The sequence below is a fragment of the Protopterus annectens genome, chromosome 12.part0 (genome assembly GCF_019279795.1).
Source record: "Protopterus annectens isolate FY-2018-M chromosome 12.part0, PAN1.0, whole genome shotgun sequence".
NCBI classification, from domain to species: Eukaryota; Metazoa; Chordata; order Ceratodontiformes; family Protopteridae; genus Protopterus; species Protopterus annectens.
This window is the reverse complement of record NC_056746.1, coordinates 1,512,821,201-1,512,838,449: the sequence shown is the minus strand read 5'-3', so window position 1 is coordinate 1,512,838,449 and position 17,249 is coordinate 1,512,821,201. Positions and strand designations below refer to the sequence as shown.

At 42.1% G+C, this 17,249-nt stretch overlaps 1 protein-coding gene across 1 annotated transcript in view; it reads right to left on the bottom strand.

The window, feature by feature from the left end:
* Positions 1-17,249, bottom strand: part of LOC122817266 (MYCBP associated protein) — a 2,683,797-nt gene that overhangs the window by 2,111,068 nt on the left and 555,480 nt on the right. Inside the window, exon 3 of the mRNA XM_044090481.1 lies at positions 14,986-15,154. Within this exon, the coding sequence (XP_043946416.1) occupies positions 14,986-15,154 (169 nt within the window). The remainder of the gene's footprint in view (positions 1-14,985; positions 15,155-17,249) is intronic.

Here is a 17,249-nt window from a genome sequence, read left to right as displayed (position 1 = left end):
ACAAATGTAGAATACTAAAACTATATTGTAAACCAACTAGTTAACACAGTAAGCTGTATGCTTGCTCACTGATCTTTCAGTTTTCCCAACATAAAAACATGTGCATCCCCTAAACATAGTTAAATAAACAATCTATTTGCTGAAACAGTTACTTCTTTTAAAATAAATGTTACTGTGAAGGTTATTACCTACTGTAATAGTCTCTTCCTAAAAAAAAATTACACAGATCACTGACCAGGTGTATATATGAGCACATTTACAGTATTAGGACAAAAAAAATCTAATAATGCATTGTTCAAACACACTTTGGTGCAACAAACACATACTGAATTTTCATTTGCTATTTTGGAACGGGTAAATAGACCCCAGAGGGGGAGACTGGGCGAATTAGCTTCATTACAGGGAAACTTGTTGGCAGTATAAATTGAATGCCTTTACTGTCCCAGGACTGAATGATTATGTTTCAGTTAAACCCATTTTAAAATGTAGAACATCAAAACTTGGAAAGTAGGTCGATATACATGCTTACTGTGTTAACTAGTTGGTATACAGTATAGTTATAATATAGTTAAATGCCCCTGTGATAAGTCTTTTCAAAGTTAGGCAAAACAAATAATATTTAGTTCTTTATTATTTAAGATTTTATGTTTTTTATGTGTGTTTTATTGTAGTGGTTATTTATATTTACGAAGGACAAGTTCTCTTTAAATTACTTTGATTTACTTTTTTGGTGTCATTATTCAATGATTTATTAGGGTATTTAAATGTTGTTCTTGTGAATTAGGTTTATTCTGAAGAAGTCGTGATTAGAACAGGACGAAAGCACTTAATTACTATTACAATAAACTTTTTGATTTTATTTTGTTGAACTGCGGTTCTTCTCCGAGGTGTGTGTACCAAAAGAACTACTTTTTATCAATTTTATTATTGCTATGTTACTGGGGACCAGCAGGTGGCAATAGTTACATTTTTTAGTGTGCTGTGATGAAACTCTACATTTCTTCTGCTTTACTAGCAACACACTGTCTTGCGTCTCATAACAGTAGCACAACAAGGAGCTCAAGACTTAATCTTGGCAATACATTTTCTGTGTAAAATCAGTTCAAGCATGTATTTTAGCAAGATTTCATGCTGGCAATACATTATTTTGTATGGTTCGTATTCTTTGACTTAATCTTCTACTGTCATGTGCTACTGTCAGTTCTGGTATTGAATCTAGCAGATTTTAATGTTTATGTAGTGTATATGAAGTTATTAATGGTTGCTTTGTTTTGTAGATGATGTTCTGGTTTTTATACTATACTAATGCTACAGCCGTATTTTTGCAGATATAGTTTCGGAATCTGTTAGTGCTGGGGTCAAATCATCCTGGGCCAAAATGGCAGGGTTAAAATTTCCTGTACCTGACAGCACCTGGTTTGTTAGGAAAAGAAGGGTTCTGAGTAGAAGGAGTTTGTGTAGCCTTAGCAGGAGGAGGCTTCTACCACCCTTTTTACCTTTGAGGGAGGGCAAGACTGCCTACAAAGAAAGGCAGACTTATTGGGATAATTCCTCTGAAACCTGGACACAGGGGAAACACAAGTATGCTTGCCCTTTTCTTTCAGGGACTTAAACAAATCTGCTGCAGTAACACCAAATGTTTATTATTCAGTGGAGCATCCATCAGTTTAGCCTTGATATCATCAGGTAAAGGCTGAAGTCTGAGCCAGGAATACCTCCTCAAAACAGACCCAAAAGGAGCAGCCCTAGATGAAGCATTAGCTGCATCACAGCTGCATTTAACAGAATGGCAGGTTATTTCAGAGGACTTTCCAAGCAAAGGAAAGCAGAGGCCTTCCCCTCAGAATCAGGGAGATCAGAAATAGCCTAATAGGCTTGAGATAGAAGAGCCAAAATGTACCTAGTCACGTGTGTCTGACAGCCCTAAAGGCTAGGGTAGCAGAAGTATTCACCTTCTTACCCAGTCTTTCCATGGTTCTGCTATCCTTATCAGATGGCAGCAGTTTAGTGGATGGCGACAATTTGGAAGGCTTATCAGAAGCCACTGACACCACAGAGAAGTCAGCAGAAGGATACTTATATAGAAAATTGCAGTCCTCAGACACTTTATAAAACCTATCAGTTTTTTGGGAGGAGCAGGGGCTGAGAATCAGGAGCCTGAGAGGCAGTAGAAAAAGCATCCAGCAAGGCAGCAAAAACCAGAGGAACAGCAGAGGACCTAGCAGACTCCATTTGCAAAAGCTCATTGTACCTCTTCTGGCCATCAAACACTTGAGCACAGTCCCATTATTCCATCACTCTGGAAACAGTATCACTAAATGAAATCTCCTAAAATGGAGAGTCAGGACTGATAAAGTACAGTTTTGTACCTACCATAAATGTAGATGTTCGAGTGTACACCCTGCTGCAGTCATCACACTTGGGTTATCCTGTCATCAGGCGGTCCCACAGTCGGCCGGAATTCCAAAGTCTTGGACCGGCGTCAGTTGCTGTCGCTTCTTCCCTTCCAACGCCATTTTCTTCAGTTTTTCTTGCCCCAGATGTCAGGTGCTCCCAAAAAGGTGGTCAGTAATTATTACCAATTTAAGAAATTTTAGCACCAACACAAAATCCCTCCAGCTATAAGCAAATACATCAGGAAGGAATTGAAGAGATTTAGCCAGTTAGATCAGAGGGGATGGAGGGAGGGTAACCTGGACTGCAGCAGGGTGTACATTCGAACATCTACATTTATGGTAGGTACAAAACTGTACTATGTTCATCGTGTTACCCTGCTGCAGTCATCACACTTGGGTAGAATCCCAAAGCTAAGAATGGGTGGAGGAGTCATAGAGGGTTGGAGGAGGCTAGAAGAACTGCAGTGGCGAAGCCAGCTCTAGTCTTGGAGTAAAGTGGTAAGTGATAGTGTTTGGTAAAGGTGTGTACTGAACTCCAAGTTGCAGCTTCCAAAATCTCCTTGGTTGGAACCTCCCTGAGGAAGGCTGTAGATGTAGCTGTTGCCCTGGTACAGTGGGGCCTAATGGTAGCAGGAACTGGTTTTCCACGATGGGTATAGCAAAAACGAATGCAATGTCCTATCCATTTGGAAATGGTTTGTTTTGATATAGCCTTCCCTCGTGAAGCTGTAGCATAGGATACAAAGAGCTGGTCAGATTTTCTGAAAACCTTAGTTTTATCCAAGTAGTAACTAAGTTGTCTGTGAATGTCCAAGGAATGCAGGAGTTTTCTCCTTTGTTCTGTGGATTTGGGAAGAAGGTGGGTAAGTGGACGGTTTGATTTAAAGCCACACTGGAAACCACCTTAGGCATGAAGGAAGGATTAGTTCATAGAGAAACTCTGTCTTGATGGAAAATGAGGAAAGGTTCCACTGCCATTAGTGCCTGCAGCTCTGAGACTCTTCTAGCTGAAGTTATTGCTAGCAGCAGGGCAGTCTTCCATGATAGAAACTGTAGATCTGCAGAGAAAGCTGGTTCAAAGGGAGGTAGTGTTAGTTTTTCCAGAACAAAATTGAGGTTCCATGTTGGTGTAGGTGCTCTCCTGGGGGGTCTAATGTTTTTTGCCCCTCTGAGGAACTGCTTTAGAAGTGGATGTGAAAATAAGGGTGGATCCGTGTTGTAGTGGGCTGAAATAGCTGATGCATGGATTTTAATGGAAGAAAAAGAAAGTCCTTTGTGCAACATCTCAGTTAAATACTGTAGAATCTGAGGCATGTGAGGCTGAAGTGTGTTTTGGCCTTTAGCTTGGTTCCAGGCGCAAAATCTTTTCCATTTGTCCGAGTAAGCCTTCCTGTTGCTGGGCCTCCTAGCTTCCTGAATAACATCCATAACTGCTTGGGAAAGAGGAGCTGGCTGGATGCTTAGTTGATTTGCCATGCAGCCAGATTTAAGGTTTTGAGCTGGCTGTGTAGAATCTGATTGTTTTGCTGTGTGAGCAAATGGGCAATTTGTGGCAAAATCCAAGGTGGGCCCTAGGCCATATTCCTTAATAGTGGGTACCAGTGTTGGCGTGGCCAGTCTGGGGCTATGAGTATCAGTCGTGGTCTCTCCTTTCTGACTTTCAGAAGCACCTTTGTGAGGAGAGGCAATGGAGGGAAGGCATATACTGTCAGGTTTTTCCAACTGAATGAGAGTGCGTCCACTTTTCAAGCTTGATGGTGAAGTGTCCTTGTACAAAATTTTGTTAGCTGATATATTTGGGGGCTGGAAAACAGGTCTATGTCTGGAAGGCCCCATTTTTGAGTTATCATTGCAAATACTTGTGGATCCATTTTCCACTCATGAGGATCCATGATGTTTCTGCTGAGGTTGTCTGCCAATGTGTTCTTTTTTCCTGGCAGGAATTGAGCTTGTAACTGAACTTGGTAAGCCAGTGCTGTGTTCCACAACATCATTGCTTGCCTGCATAGAGGGTAGGAGTGTGTACCCCCTTGTTTGTTTATGTACCACATTACTGTGGTGTTGTCCGTCCTTATTGTAAGTTGTCCTGGATGTAATAGGTTCTTGAAGGCTGTCAGAGCATTCTGTACAGCTAGCATCTCTTTTTGATTGATGTGCAGATTTCTTTGATCTGCAGTCCATACACCTTGAACGCACTGTCCTGCCATGTGTGCCCCCCAGGTGTAGTCCGATGCATCTGTTGTCATAGTTTGCATGGCTGGGGGCAAGGTGAAAGGCTGACCCTTGTTGAGGTGACATGCCTGTGACCACCACAGAAACTCCTGTTGTAGGCAAGGAATGATAGATATCATTGTGTCCAAGCTGTGGCTGTGTTGAGACCATACGCTTTTTAGGTACCACTGTAATTTCCTCATATGCAGCTTTGCAAATGGTATTAGTAGTATGCAAGATGCCATGAAGCCCAAGGCCTGCAGAATTTTTCTTGCAGGGAGTTGGGTCTTTGTTGCCATTGTTTTGAAATATTGAGTCAGTTGTAGTTGTTTGTCTGGCGTCAGATAAGCCTTCTGGGCCGTTGTATTCAAGCTGGCACCCAGGAATGTCATAGTTTGTGAGGGTACTAATTTTGATTTCTTTTCGTTTACTATGTACCCCAGGCAACTTAGAAGATGTTTTACAAAAGCCAGATGTTGTAAGAGGATGTCCTTGCTTTCTGCTTGGATGAGGCAGTCGTCCAGGTATGAGTATATTTGAATTCCTCTTTGTCTGCAGTATGCAATTACTGGTGCCAGGCATTTTGTGAAGACCCTGGGCGCAGTAGATAAGCCAAAGGGCAGTGCAGAGAATTGGTAATGGGTTGAACCTGCAATGAAACGGAGGTATCTTCTGCAACTTTGTCTGATAGGGACATGCAGGTATGCCTCCTTGAGGTCCAACATTACTAGTCATGCTTTCTTGCCCAAAATGGGAAGAAGCTGCTGTAGTGTTAGCATCTTGAATTTGGGTACTTGTAAGAAGTTGTTTAGAATTGAAAGGTCCAGAATTGGTTTTCAGGCATTATCCTTTCTGGGGACTAGAAAAAGTCTTGAGTAAAATCCTTGGCCTTGCTCTCGTGTAGGTACCAGTTGAATGGCTCTCATGTCCATGAGAGCTGTAATTTGTTTTTGTGCCTCTGCCCACTGATTTTGTGGCAGGTTTGGCATTCCTCTTTTCATTGGCAAGGTGTGGAAATGGAATCTGTATCCTCGTGAAATTATGTCTAGGACCCATTTGTCCTTTGTGGCAATGTGCCAGTTGTCTGAAAAAAGTGCGAGTTCTGCTCCCAAGGGAGCTGCCAAGAGAGTGTTGCTTGGCCAGATGAGGTGCAAGTCATTGAGTTTGCCTTCTGGTAGTTTGGGACCTGTCTTCTCCTCCCTTCTGTGTTGCAGTGCCCCATTGTCAAGGTTTGTATTGGGCTTGTGGTTGTCCTCTGCCTCTTGGATGTCTGTATTTACCCCTCTGGGGTCTGTCAGTAGCTGGAAAGGACCAATTTTTTGTTGGCCAATTTCTGCTGAAGCGAGGGGGCTGTACCTGTAGAAAATCTTTGACTGTCTGCATAGATTTTGCCTTATCCTCCATTTTCTTTAAGACTTCTTCTGCCTTAACTCCAAATAGAACATCCTGCTGTAAGGGAGCATCTAGAAACTTTGCTTTCACATGATCAGGCAGAGTTTGTTCCTTTAACCAAGCATGTCTACGTATAACAGACCCAGTGACGGCTGCTCTGCAGGAAGCCTCCAAAGAATCAAACCCACATTGTAAAGTATGTTTGCCCACCTGTTCAGTTGCATGCAACAGATCCTGCATTTCTTTCAATTCAGACTGTTGAGGGAGTGTGCTCATTTTTTGTTTTAACTGAGACATTAGAAGTTGCTGATTTTTAGCATGTGAAATTGGCAATTTAGTGCTCTCATAGCTAGAGTGGCTGAGGTGTAAACCTTTTTCCCCCACCTGTCTAGTGCTCTGGAGTCCCTTTCAGAGGGTACAAGATTTTTTGCCATAGAAGCCTTAGCCCCTTTGGGCCCCTGGGAGATAGTCTCTGGATCAGCAACAGGGCTTTTATAAAGGAATTTGTGGGAATCAGGCACTCTATAGTATCTGTCTGGTTTGGCTGGAGCAGGAGGCAGAGAATCTGGGTTCAAACTAGATTCTAAGTAAACATCATCCACAATGTCTAAAACTGGGAGGATGGCAAGTGGTCTGTGCTGGGGGAGTAAAAGAAACTCTCTGAGCCTTTTCTTTGAGTCAGAGTAGTCCTGACCTTCTCAGTGAAAATGTTCCTTCATAGTGTGTAAAGTTTCCCCAAAGGAGTAGTCTTCAGGAGGAGAAGCTGAGGGAATAGAATCCTCAGCATCAGAATCTTCATAAGGGGAGAAGGAGTAATCTTGGTCCTCAGAGGAGCCTGAGGAAATAGAAACTTGATCAGAGGAGGCATAATCTTCCTCTTGTCTAGGCCTTTTGTCGGGTGGAGGTTGGGAACCCCTGATTAAAGAGATCAAATCTTCAGCCATTTTAAGCATCTGTTTCTTAGGCATGGGGCCTTGAACTGGAGACTGAAGTGCAGTCTTTTTAGGTTTAATAGGAGTCTTAAGTTTAGGGTACGTTTTTATGGTGAGCGTCGTCGGTCTGAAGACGCCTTCAGAAACCGAAGGTGTTTCTGCAGCACCGACATCTCTTTCTGCAGTGTCGTCAGTAGGGGCTAAACAAAATGGCTGCGTCGGCCTAGCGCTCTCCGCCAAAGGCTCCGAAGCGGTCTCGGGTTCCAAATCTGCGGTAGTCAGGGGCTGAGTCGGAGCCTCACTGAAGACCGGTGAACTGGAGACCAGTCCAGCCGAGGCCTCGGAGTCTGGCTTGGGTCTAGGCTGCCTGACCTTATCCTTGTGTTTTTTAAGCACGCCGGTAGTCGGTTGCTCCGACTGCATTGTGTAGTTAAATTTTCTACCGAAGTAGTGTTGTGCGAAATCAAAGTGTCTTTTTATAGTACGCTTATTAAACCTAGCACAAAAACGACAACCAGTGACGTTGTGGTCTGGGCCTAGGCAAGGTATGCAGTAAGAATGAAAATCCTTATGAGGTATTTGCTTCCCACAAGAAATACAAATGTTAACTTTTTCTGACATCGGTCTGAGGCAAGAAAAGTTTCCCCAATGGGGTACTTAGCTTTATTGAAGACTTTGGATCTGAAATTCGACTTCGAAAATCTCAGGAGTCGGCCGACCGGCACTTGCGAACTGCTTCTGCTTCGGGCACCGCATGGCAAGAAAGACTGAAGAAAATGGCTGGTTTTGGAGTGCTGTGGTGGCAGTACCTACCTTATAGTCTGGCCAAAGGGGGCATAGCGAGTAAATCTGTGCCATCCTTTCTCAGGTGTGTGTGTGTGTGTGTGTGTGTGTGTGTGTGTGTGTGTGTGTGTTAATCAATTCTCAAAGAGTGTGTGTGTGTGTGTCAACTGAGCAGGGACACAGAGCACTGGTTTCACAGACACAGTGGTGGAGAATGTGGCTTGGAACACTCGGCTGAGGACACAACTCTACAGCTGTGTCAGTGGGGAGTCTTATTGGGGGCCTGGGGAGAGAGAGGGAAACCCAGCCCCAGGACAGGATTGTGTTCCCTGTGTGCTCTTAAGGGAAATTTGTGCTTGATGCAGAGAGCTGCATCTGGAAATACTGTGTATAACTCTCTTTAATCCAAGTGAAGATCCTGCACCTGTGTCCATGGTGAGGACCGAGACTCCTTGATCACTGTCTCAGAACAGGGACATCACAGATGGCTCAAATCTTGGAAGACACTCTGATCTAGTTTGCATTTGTGAAGGTCTGCTCTGGACCTGCTCAGCTTGGCTGCCACACAGTTTTGCTCTGACAGAATGTAGGATGCCTGTAGAGTAAGATTGTGCTGTGAAGCTATATCCCAAGCTAATATGGCTAGTCTGCAAATGGGGTTATGACTTGGTACCCCACTTGTTGATGTACCACATGACTGTAGTATTGTTTGTAACAACTTGAAGAGATCCATAGTAACAAGATGATTCATAGAGTTGAGTGCCTTGATCAGGGCAAGCATCTCATTGATAATTATGTGCTTGCATCTGTCCTTGGTGTCCCACACACCCTGGACTTTTATCCGTCCCGAAACTGCTCCCCAGGCAAAGTCCAATGTATCTGACAAGACTGAATGACTGCTTTGAAACAGGGAGGGAAAAGGGGTGACCTGGATTTAAGGATGTCTGTTGTCTCCACCAAATGACTTCTCTTCTGACAAATCTCAGCACTGGAGCACTGGGATTTGAAAAGACAAAGGGTGCTGGTGCTGGCACCATAAAGACTTCAAATGCTACTGTAGCTTTCTTCATATGGAGTCTTACGAGAGGTATTAAGAGAATCATAGAAGCCATAAGACCCAAAATCATTTAGTATTCTGTCACAATGACTGTAGTTTAAGTAATAAACCTTAGAAGTAGATCTAGATATATATCTATTTTTCCTGTGGAAGAAAAGCTCTTTGAACTGAAGTATCTAATTGACATCCCAGGAAAACAACCATGTTTGAAGGAGCCAAGGAATACTTTTGAATGTCCTCTTGGAATTCCAGTTGTGTAAGAGATCTCTCCAAGAGACAGATTCCTGAAACTTTGAAAAAGACTCTGCAAAGATAAGCAAGTCTTCTAAAGTTGACTACAGTCTCCAAAGAGCAGGTATAAGCAGCTTCACAACCACTGCCCCTTCAGTTGGAACTAGCACCAATGTCCAAGCCTACACCAAAAAACTATATGAGCACCTACATAGCTGTATGGACTCAACAATACCCGACAGGACCAAATCATCTTCCTCAAGGAAGAGTAAACCTGTCTGATGGACAGCAGCAATAAACAAACTCTATAATAAAAGGAACAAATTGCTGTCCAGGACCAAGAAGGAGCAGGTGCCAAGTTGGAAGCAATCTCTCGTTTGTCTGAACAAGCAAACAAGGTCACAGGTGAAATCCTCTAAGGCTAACTTTGAGTCCAAATTGGCCACATCCACTAAGAACAATCACAAGGCCTTCTTCACATATGTCCGCAATATCAACAGTAACACCCAAATCTGCTCTGAACTGGTGGTCAATAACACCACATACATGAACGCTATAGGTACAGCCAACCTGCTGGTAGACAGGTTCAGTGAAAACTTCACCCCCGTGTCCCACCATCAGTATACCAGGACATTCCTAGCACCTGCCTCCCTCCCCTCATCACCAGGGAGCAAGTCCTTAATGCCCTCTCAAATACAAAAAATACAGTCTCCTTGGGACCTGATAATATCCATAGCTGTATCCTACATGAGCTCTCAGCTCCATTAGACACCCTATTCAACCAAAGCATGAGCACTGGCTTCATCCCAGCTGAATGGAGGACAGCCACTGTCATCCCTCTACACAAAGGTGGATCATCCACTAACCACGGCAATTATAGGCCCATCAACCTAACTAGCCTGATCTGCAAGGCCATGGAACGTATTATCATGGACTTTATAAACAAGGACACTTGATCCCACATAGTTTGGTTTTGCCAAAGGGAGATCATGCCTATTAAACTTGGTCGACTTCTTCGAAAGAGTCACCAAAACCTTGGATGAGGGGAAGACAGTGCACACCGCCTACCTTGACCTAGCCAAAGCCTTTGACACTATTCCACACTCGGGCATAATAGATAAACTCTCCCAGCTAGGCATCAAACCATAAGTTACCAGATGGGTAGCTAACTGGCTCACTGATAGAACCCACTCAGTCAAAGTAGGGGAAGCCACCTCTAGTAGTAGACCCGTAATGAGCGGTGTACCCCAAGGATCGGTCTTGGGCCTCTACTGTTTGGGATATACTTTTCTGAGATGCAAGCCAAAACCACTGGTCTGTGGCTGACCAAGTTTGCAGATGACTGTAAGCTCAGTGCTGTCTTAAATTCCCTTAGTGATGTGAACTTCCTCCAAGAGGGCCTTACCCAAACTAATGACTGGTGCCAGAAGCATCACCTCAAACTGAATGCCAAGAAATGCATCATTATCCCCTTTGGGGAAAATGGCATCCCCACTAATTATCACACTAATAACAATGTACTAAGCACACAATCAGTCATGAGGGACTTGGGCACCCAGGTTGATATCAACCTCACTTTTGACCACCACGTTGCCTCTATTGTACGGAAGTCTTACTACATGGTCCACCTCATAAATAAGGGTATTTCATCTAGGAAAAATGAGGTCATAATATCCCTATACAACTCCCTTATCGGGCCCATTATTGAGTACAATGCCCCGTTCCCTTGTACCTTGCCAAGCACATGCAGCAGTTGGAAAGACCACAGAGGTTCCTGACCAGGAAACTCCAGGTTCTCAAACACCTATCCTATACAGATAAGCTAAAAGCCCTGTCCCTCTACTCAGTCTTATACAGACTGCTCAGAGGTGACCTGTGTCTGGCATATAAGACCATCTCAGACCCAGCCTTGACAAAGTTGCTGCATATCCGTAAGACAAACTCCACTCGAGCAACCCGTACGCAGGGCCTTAACCTGGTCTGTGACATTAATAGAACTTGTTGGCAGGATAGATTTGTGTCACAAAGACTCCCCCACCTGTGGAACAGACTCCCTCTCCATGTCAGGCAGAGTATCTCTCTAGCCCTGTTTAAGAGGAACCTGGAAGACCGGATGGGAAGCAGAAAATACACCCCTGGGATCCCACCTGTGTCCCTGCTGGACAGGTGGACAGGTGCTGACTTTGAGGAAACACTGGCGAAATTCTTGGCTAGGCTTATAAGGACCTCTGGGCCAATAGCCTAGTATTATCCTTTGAACCTAAATATGGAAAAATATGGATATACTGTAAGCATGCAATAACATGCAGCTGGAGCTAGACACCTTGTGAACACTCTTGGTGCACTTGATAGTCCAAAGGGTAAGTTAGAGAACATATAATGTGATTCAGACACCCAAAACTTCAAAAAACATCTGAAGTCTGGATGAATAAGGATGCAATGATAAGCATATTTTTAAGATCAGTGTTACCAGGAATATTAAAATAGGAAGAAGAGGTAACAGGTTATAAAGTAACATCATTTTGAATTTGGGCACTATCACAAACAGGTTGGGAAAGAAAGATCCAGAACTGGTCTCCAAGCATTTTCTTTTTTTGGCACTAAGAACATCCTTAAATAAAAAACTCCCCATCTGGGAAGGAAGCACTGGCTCTATCACCCTTTGAGACAGCATGGAATGACCCCCTGGAAAGGAAGAATTTCCTCCCATTGCTATCTGTAACCTTGATGAATGGTCTTCAGAATCCATCTGCCAAAAACTATCTGTTGACAAAGAGAAAAACTGAGATTCAGACTTTCTGGAAGAAAAAAGGGGCCAGGGTTGGAGGTGGTCACAAGGCCTTTTTAATACTCATTCAGATTTATTGGACTATCCTTGGGTTTAAGAGGTTCGAGGCTTCTTTTAGAAGCCCCTTTTCATTTCTTCTTAAGAATCTGTTTGCCTGTATTTTGTCGAGACTGTTTGTTCTGCTTTTTGCCAAAACTGGATGAGGAGTTAGAGAATCCCTTAAAAATTTTGGAAAAGGAGGGATGAAAATTCTTAAGAGATTCCCTGGACGTGTTTCCCCCCTTTCATTATACTTTTTGATCACCTCTGCAGCAGAGGTGCCAAAAACTAAATCTCCATCCAACAGCAATTAAAAATATCATTTTTAACTTCATTTTGGAGGTTCTGAGACTTCAGCTATACAAACCTCCTCAAAACATTACCAGTGGCCATAGCCCTGCAAGAAGTATCAACACAGTCATACACATACTGACAACAATGAGTAGTGACCTGAGCAATAGGAGAAACTAAGTTATTTAAAGCAGATTTTTCTGCAGATAAAACATTCCTCATACTTTCATAATTATTCAGAACCAGCTTTAACACATGAACGTGACAATTCAAAATTCTGAAAATCAAAGTTGCAGAAGTATACACTTTTTTATCATACTTAGCAATAATTTTCCAATCCGTATCAAAAAGGGTGGCATTGGAATTAACTAAGTGTTTAGCAGCAGTCGCATCAACTAAACCTATAGGTGCTGGGTCAGGTTTGAGAATAGTGTTTAAAAACTCAAAATGCTAAGGAACTTTATAAATCCTAACTACCTTTTTAGAAGTTGCTGGTTGACTATCAGGAAAATTGCAGGCAGTAACACACATCGTCAAAAGCAGACAGAACAAGAGGAATGGGTGTATTCTGGAAATGAATAAAACCAAGAACCTCAACAAACCACACAAGGTGATATAATATTATATCACTTCTCACAGTCTCATAGAAACAGAAACACCCACAAGGAGAATCAGAAAGTGAGCTATCCTCTGAGTTTGAATCAGAAATCTGAGGAGAAAACCCTGTATTTATCCCTTCATCTTCCCGTTCATACTCAAAATCTTCAATTTCTTCAGTAAAAGAGGTATCCTTCTTAAGTTTACCAGAATCTGCTTTACAAGAAGTATCAATTGCCTGAATTAAACCCTGAGCTAGACTCAGTAAACTACTCCTGTCCTAAGAAATTTGAGGAGTAGTTCACACATGCTTAGTTTTCTGTTTCTTTTTGACAGGTAAAATGGGGCCAACCATGTTGCTAATGGCGGCAGCAGCAGCTTCCCCAGGGATGATCACAGCACTCTGACACAACAGGCGAACCTTCCCTGCTTCTTCTCTCAGGACCAACAAGACTGGCTCCTCCTTGCCCAATGAAGGGACCCCAACAACCACATAGGACATTGCCAACCCCCAGTCAATATTGGCTGTAGGTGCTGCACCAGAGGGATCCAAGATAAAAGATGAGTGGAACAACAAATGGCCACAGCAGAGTCACTCACTTGGAACTGAGACATATTGCTAGCCTGTTGTGGTGGCAAAGGCTGTTCACTTAACTTTTTCTTTTTGTGGTTGGAAGAAGGACAGACCATGAGACAAGTAGTTTGTTCCATGGTCAAGCCGAAAAATGTGTTTTTTCCTTTGGAAGACAAGCCGCAAATGCCAGTAATAAGTCTTTAAAAGTCACTTTTTTCACAGAAAAGCACAGTAAAAAGTACTACAAAACACTTTGCCAGCCCCCAAAATAGTAAAATGAACACAATTTCTCCACAGAAAAAATGTTTTTTAGTTACTTTATACAACTTTTAAACTGTGCTCCCATTTAAAAGTATAATATAAAACACAACCAATATTTCGGAAAGTGGAAGTTGTTGTCCCAAAGGGAAGTTATCTACCCAACAAAGGAACAGCACCAAGTCGCCCGTCAATCCTCAAAAGCATTATAGGAGCGTACTCATCTGCATCAGTACAGCTCTGAAGGGCTTGGCACCTAAACTTGTCTTTTACTCACTTCAGCTCAAGCTGCCTGACAGTTTGGGCATGTGGAAGGTGTCCTGAATCTTTGAAACTGGCCAGTTGTTATATCCTTGGCAGGATATAATCCATATAGCTAAAGTTACTGCAGCAATGATCTATATGATGAAAATTCTAAAATATTAAAACCACACATATACAAACACACACGTACGCACACACACACACACACACACACACACACACACACACACACACACACACACACAGACGCATGCGCACACACACACACACACACACACACACACACACACACACACACACACACATATTACCACCACTATTACCACACTCCATACAAACCAATACCAGTTTTCAGACGTACTTGCTTCTTTTTAAGTATAGTCATGTCACATCAACACTATCTGGTCAGGATAATTAATGTATTATACTTATTTAGTCAAGTGTTTATTTCTTCACTGGGTACGTGGGTACATTGACTTTAAACAAGGTAGCACAGATCTCACATAAGTTTTGACAATCTTTAATACTGCGGTGGTGGTGCTGCGGTAGCGTTGTCGCCTCACAGTTAGACGTTGCCGGTTCGATTCTCAGTTAGAGCGTCTTTTGTGTGGTGACATGTGTAAATGGGCGTTCCTTCATTTAGGCCCAGCGAGCCAGCACGTCAAAATCTACTGCCAATAATTAGCGGACCAAAGTTCCGCTGTGGCGACCCCTAACCGAGAAAAGCCGAAAGAAACAAACAAACATTTTAATGTTTTAAGTGAATCAGACAACCAAATCCACTGATTTCACACAAGTGGAATTCTGATTTACACCCTTCTCTTTTACTGCTCCCCTGCAGTAATAACTCTGCCCTACTCCAGTTTAGGGGAACAACACCATCAGTTCCTTCTCATGTCTTCTAAGCTTACATCCAGTCTCCACCTTTTTCTTGTACTTTTACTTCTTTCAGTAATAAATTCTGAAAGTTTTGATACAGCAACACAAATTAAGTGTTGCAAGGCAGATCTTTATGTTTTTATTTTTATTTACTTTGTTTACCACTGTAGTACACTGATCACAACAGACCATTTACAGACACAACCTGGGTAGCTCTGCAAGATTATTACATTTTGAAAAGTCTAAACTAATGCCTAAGTAAAACAGTCAAGCAGAAAAATTTAACAACCCACCTGAATAATCCATTGCTTTTGGATGAGTACTACTGGGGGCTGGCTTAGCAACAAGGAGTTGTACTTTTGGTTTCTGCACCTCATCTTCCCCATCCCGAGGCTTGTGTTTGCGAATCAGAAATTTGCTGGTAACGTGTGCTTTCTGCGCTGGTGGGTTAGGAACATGCAGCTTTATGTAAAAAAAAAAAAACAGAAACCATCTTTATAACATGGATGTGATGCACCACAGTTTTCTTTAAAGAAGTTGTCCATCTCCTATGCAAGGTTTCACGACTGGTACTGTAGAATCTTAGTTGTTACATTTATATAAACTGTGATGAATACTGATTTATAACAGTAGCCAAGGAGCAAGTAAGGATTTTTTTCTTTTGAAAAATCCATGCATTGCTGTTCGGGTGAACAGAATAGCAGGAAAACAGTTATATCAAGGATTAATTGAGAGAAAAATTGAGAGAGGTAGAAAGATAGACAGACAGAAAGAAACAAATATATGATTAGATTAGAAAGATAAGCTTAGACACATATCACAGTACCATGGACCTCAGGAATGAGAGGCAGATTTGCTAGCTAACTTGAACAGGAGAGTGGAAGTGACATCTCAACTGTATCATCCATGAAAAAGGATGACTTGAATTGATCCTCAAGCAGTGGTTTAGAAGCCTGAGACAGGTAATATATTTTAAACATGACTGATTCCCATTCTAGAAACTTAACCACTAACTTGGAGGGTTCACATATGACTAGTCAATAACGTTGGAACAGAGGCTTTTCTAAGGACAGACATGGTCCTCTATTACATAGTCTGCATTACGCAGTAAAGGGACCCAGTTTTCCATGAAAGTTTCAGTATTACATTATGCTGAATTCAGTCTAATCGGGAGTATGATGGGAAGAACGTAGACATAAATATCTTTTCCCAAACTTTAACAACTAATACAGACAACACAAAACAAGATTCCTAAAGATTAATTCTAGCTCTGAAAAAATACAAAAAAAAATTGTGGAAAGTACAGCTGAGTGAACTACTCACCATAAAAACAGGTGTTTGAAACCAAATGCCTTTTTCATCTGGGCTACATTCCCTTTAAAGGGACTGGTTCTTCACAAGACTTTGCAAGGTTGTAAATCCTGCTTCTTGATTGGTTTGCTTATCTGCCACTCAATGCCTGGCAAAGAATTATTCCTCTCAGGCATGCCCATCCCAACCAGCAAAAATTCTTATGTTTTTCTATTTAGAAAAGTTGGACTCTTCCATTATTGACTTTATTTTCCAATCTTTCATAGTACTATCAAAAGTAGGTTTTATTACTTAATATGAATATAAGTTAACCCTATAAGTTACTGTCCACCATGTGAATATGATGACTATATCAGGCCACAGCAATATACCTTACTGCAGGTCCTTCAAAGAAATGTTTATTCATGCTTCAGTACCCAAATTACCACATTGAGGGTTGCAAGGAAAATGCAGCCTATCCTGGCAAACACTAGGCACAGTGCAGAAAACCTGTCAGACGGGACACTGTTCCATCATATAACACACACACACACATATATGTAAGTGCATACGCACACTTACAGATACAGATATAGTGATACATACATATACATAAATACGTACATGCACATATGTATGCACACACACACACACACACACACACACACACATACATAATCTAGCAATGCAAATACACCTTTGGGAAACTATAGGATCACCATTTCACTAACAGGATGACTTAGGAATGTGGGATGAAACCAACCCGTTCAGTGAAAGCCCATGTGGACAAAGAAATGACATGCAGATTGTGCACAGACAGCTCCCTGGCCGGGAACAAATAATTTTAGGCAGCAGTACTAAGTGCTGGACCATGTACCACCCACATCATAGAAACAGCAACAATACATTAAAATATGCATACTGCATATACTTAATAAAAACACAGTGCTTTCAGTGTAAAACAAACAGGTTGCAATATTATCTTGCCAAACATCCCACGATCATACTACATCCATTCCATAACAATGCAATTGAACTGGACCATAAACAGCAAACAGGAATGGATGGAAGAAGGGTGCTAATATAGTGAATGCATACATGCATTCATCATCTCTTAAGCTGATTATCTCAATACCTCTCAAGTATCCAGATTTTTGGTTTGTTACTCATAACATTTCTGTTTTTCTGGCAAATCACTGAGGACTGAAGTAACAAAAAATGCTAAATACTTCAGAAAACACATAATAATTCAAAACCTGTAATTCTA